This window comes from Rhea americana, unplaced genomic scaffold, assembly GCF_003343005.1.
Source record: "Rhea americana isolate MKP2758 unplaced genomic scaffold, rheAme1 scaffold_96, whole genome shotgun sequence".
Taxonomy (NCBI): Eukaryota; Metazoa; Chordata; class Aves; order Rheiformes; family Rheidae; genus Rhea; species Rhea americana.
Genome location: NW_028187155.1, coordinates 1,329,580 through 1,332,886, shown reverse-complemented (window position 1 = coordinate 1,332,886; position 3,307 = coordinate 1,329,580). Strand labels below are relative to the sequence as shown.

General features: G+C 62.4%; 1 protein-coding gene across 1 annotated transcript; it reads right to left on the bottom strand.

The window, feature by feature from the left end:
- Nucleotides 1-2,825, bottom strand: SLC51A (solute carrier family 51 member A). The gene is made up of 9 exons (XM_085325091.1): nt 2,791-2,825; nt 2,515-2,609; nt 1,921-2,075; nt 1,703-1,776; nt 1,464-1,622; nt 927-1,038; nt 628-774; nt 293-398; nt 1-163 (listed from the first exon to the last, which is right to left on the bottom strand). Exons 1-9 carry the CDS (start codon nt 2,823-2,825, stop codon nt 27-29), a joined length of 1,020 nt encoding a protein of 339 aa, XP_085181217.1. The 3' UTR covers nt 1-26.
- Nucleotides 2,826-3,307: the final 482 nt, after the last annotated feature.

Sequence of the window (3,307 nt, the reverse complement as noted above, 5' to 3'; positions counted from 1 at the left end):
TGGCACCACCCTTTGCTCCCTCCTGCTCAGATCTTGATGTTGGTGTCTGCAGGTGTGAAGCTGATGGGCTGGTAGCCTGGTTTGTCATCCTGCTTGCGGTAGTATATCCGGGTCACCACAGCTATGATGAACGTTTGCGGGATTGTTAGCTGCATATTCATCTCTTAGAGTGAGAAAAAAAGGGTTATTTGAAGCTGCCTTCATCAGTCATGCTTATTCTCTGCTCCCTGCCATGTGGTGGAGGGGGATTGGTAGGGAGCAAGTGACTCTACTCCCTTGTCTTACTACTTACGCTGCGACCTGGCCTTGGAGGAGAGGGGTGGCCAGCAGGCGATGCTGCCATTGTTGGCCAGGATGCTGAAGATGGAGGGCTGCAGTGCCGTCAGGATGAGGAGAACCTGCAAGTACAAAGACCTGAGGTGACCAGGACGGTACAGGTGAATTGCTGCTGTTCATCTTTCCCTGCAGCTAGCCCCAACTCTCCTGCGGCCAGGAATGGATCTCACCAGCAGGCAGCTCCCATCCCACTTTCACTCTCCCCATGTATCTCCTGATCTGCTTCCAGCAAGTTCATGCTGCAAAAACCTCTTCTTGGTCAGGAAGACGATAAGCAAGGTGACAAATTACCTGGAAGCAAGCAAACTTGGCCCCAATGTTCTGCTCTTTCAAATGCAACCTGGCTTGCCGGAAGAGGATGCCCAGGGCCCACAAGCCAAAGATGGTGGAGACACCCAGGAGTGTGTTGATCCAGAGAGCCACGCTCTTCTCTGAGATCTGGGGGAGGCATAAAACCGATCTGGGCCTGACAAAGCTGCAGTAGTGCTGGCCACGGCTATGAAGCAGGGCTCTGCAGAGGCCCAGCCATGCAGGTTGTACGCTCTCTGTCTCAGAGGTGGCCCTGCCTCTCCCCATGCCCTGGCACTCACATCAGCAGGATTGTAGTTCCCATCAGCAGCCAGGACCAGCCCCACGAAGACAGCGACTGCCTTGAAGAAGGTGTACTGGTAAGTCCCCAGCAGCAGCAGTTGGAGCTTTTTCCTGCACAGTAAGAGAGGCCTGTGACATCCCAAGGTGCCCAGGCCCCTGCCTGATGCCTCCTCTTCCTCACTGGCAGGCAGAGGGCCAAAGACAGGGACTTAAAAGCATTAGGCTGCCTGGCCTTGCCTGAGCATAAGGGCAGAGCCCAGCCCTGGGCTGCTCCCCGTGAGCCCTGCTCCTCCCAGGGTGGGTGGTGCACCTGGCCCGCTCTGCTCTGAGCACTGCCATGGGGAAGAGGAGGAGGAAGGCTAGTGCTGCCACAGGGCTGGAGGAGCGGAGTGTTTCAAGAAAGCCTCTCTTCTCCAGCTGGTCCCAGAGAGTCCTTGAGCTGTTCCAGTGCCCTCAGCTCCATGCCTGGAGCTGCCTTTCCAGGGGCAGGTGTTTGCCCTGACCCTCCCTTGGCTGACCTTGGGGCCCTTCCTCACCTGCTCATGGTGATTCGGGGCAGGCAGGGGCAGCAGCAGCAGCAGGGCCCGGTGCTAATCACCATGGGCACATCCTTCAGGGTGCTCAGAACTGCCTCCTTGCCCCCAAAGCCCTCCACCATGACCAGCATCAGGAAGTAGAAGCAGACAGCAAAGTACCTGGGGAGAAGGACAGCAAGTGCAGTCAGGCTTAATCAGTGCCCTGCTCGCCTGTGCCCATCAAGGGAGCAAATACTCACGCTGTGGTCACCATCTCCACCACCATCATGGAGCGGGGGATCCAGAGCCCAAAGCAGCTGACCACAGACACGACCTGGGGGAGAAGTAGGCTTTGTACAGTGGTGCTCCTGCCTCCTGGAGTCTCGGACCCCTTAGGCAGCCTCATCCTCGTGGTGCCTGCTTGCCTGCCTGCCTGCCACGAGGTGATGCCCACTGCTGCTCTCCAGCCAGGACTCACCGTAGGGGCTGAGCTGCTCCAGAGGAGTGTCTTCATCTTGATGGGGCAACGAATCTTGCGAGTGAGGTAGAATGCCTCTTCCACAAAGATGGCAACCGAAAGCAGTGTCAGAAAGGTGGCAAGTCCCATGATGGAGAGTTCAACTACGTCCAGCTCTGCCAGGGAGGAGTGAGAAACCAGCACCTATCCCATCCCCCCAGGGCCACGGGGCAGGGAGCTCCTAGGGAAACCACGGCTCTGCACCCATCTCCATGCCCCTCTGTGGTACAGCTTGTGGCTGAGCTTGGGAAGCCACTAGCTGCAACTTCATCACATCTGGCCCTGCTCCTGCCGTGTCACCTGCCTCAGCACTGGCCCTCGGTTCTCTGGGTGCTCCCCATTCCCATGGGCAGGGATGTTTGATGTGCGCCAGGAGGTGCCGGGCAGCTGAGACTCCAGCCCACAGCCCCACTGCCTTCCCCTCTTCCTCAGGGCTGCTCCCTGCCCGCCCCACTGCAACCACCCTCTGCCCAGCTCCATGCTGGGGGCAAAGGAAGGCCCCCAGCTCCCGGCGGGGGCCAGGCCCTTCCATCCTGCCCGTTCCCCCCCACCTACGTTGCAGGAGCTGCTGGGAGGTGGGTGGCAGGGAGAAGCAGGCTGCCGGGACACTGAAATTTCTTATCAGCATCTCCACGAGCGGCCGGGGGAACCTGCGGAGAAAGAGAGCGCTAAGCTGGGCTGGGGGGACCGTGGGGGCCACCTTGCGCTGCAGAGTCCTTCCGCTGTGTGCCCCCCTTGCCTGTCAGAGGGGATAACCCCAAACCTCGCCCCAGAAGCTGGGATCTGCCCGGCTGCAAAGCAACCCAGCGCCAGCGGGTCCCTGCCACCCACCTGGGGTCCGGCGCCAGCTCCAGGGGGGGATCCATCCCGGCGTGCCGCTCTCCGCTCTGCCCCGCCGGCTGCAGGGCCGCTGGGCGCCGCCTGCCTCGCCGGCTCCCCTCGCCGCCCGGCGGGGTCAGAGTCCCGGAGGGCAGGGAGCGCGCGGAGGCCGCCGCGCCTCGTTCGGGTTCAACCAGCCGCCGGGCCTGGGCGCTCATTGGAGGGCCCCCGCGCGTCCCAGCCCGCCAGGAGCTCTGCCCGTCCCGGCCGCCCGGTTATCGACCCGGCTGCCGGTCGCTGCCGGAGCGGGCTGTCGGGCGTGCCGGTGCTCCTGCGTGTCCCCGGGGCTCATCGGGAAACCTGGAGTATGGGCAGGGTGGGGGGGGCGATGCCGCCGGGGCTGAGCCGGGACCCCCGCGTCCTCCTTCACGCCGCCCTGCCCGCGGGGAGCCAACGGCTGCACCCGGGGCTGGAAGGGTCCAGCCCGTCCTGCCCAGCAGGGAAGTGGCCGCTCTCCGGGCCCCGCACA

Coding starts and splice junctions, on each gene's coding strand:
- SLC51A (XM_085325091.1), bottom strand. CDS start 2,825: ATGGATCCCCCCCTGGAGCTGGCGCCGGACCCCAG. Junction 1,777..1,920: donor GGAGCAGCTCAGCCCCTACG/GTGAGTCCTGGC, acceptor CTTCTCCCCCAG/GTCGTGTCTGTGGTCAGCTG. Junction 164..292: donor CTCCAAGGCCAGGTCGCAGC/GTAAGTAGTAAG, acceptor TCTCACTCTAAG/AGATGAATATGCAGCTAACA.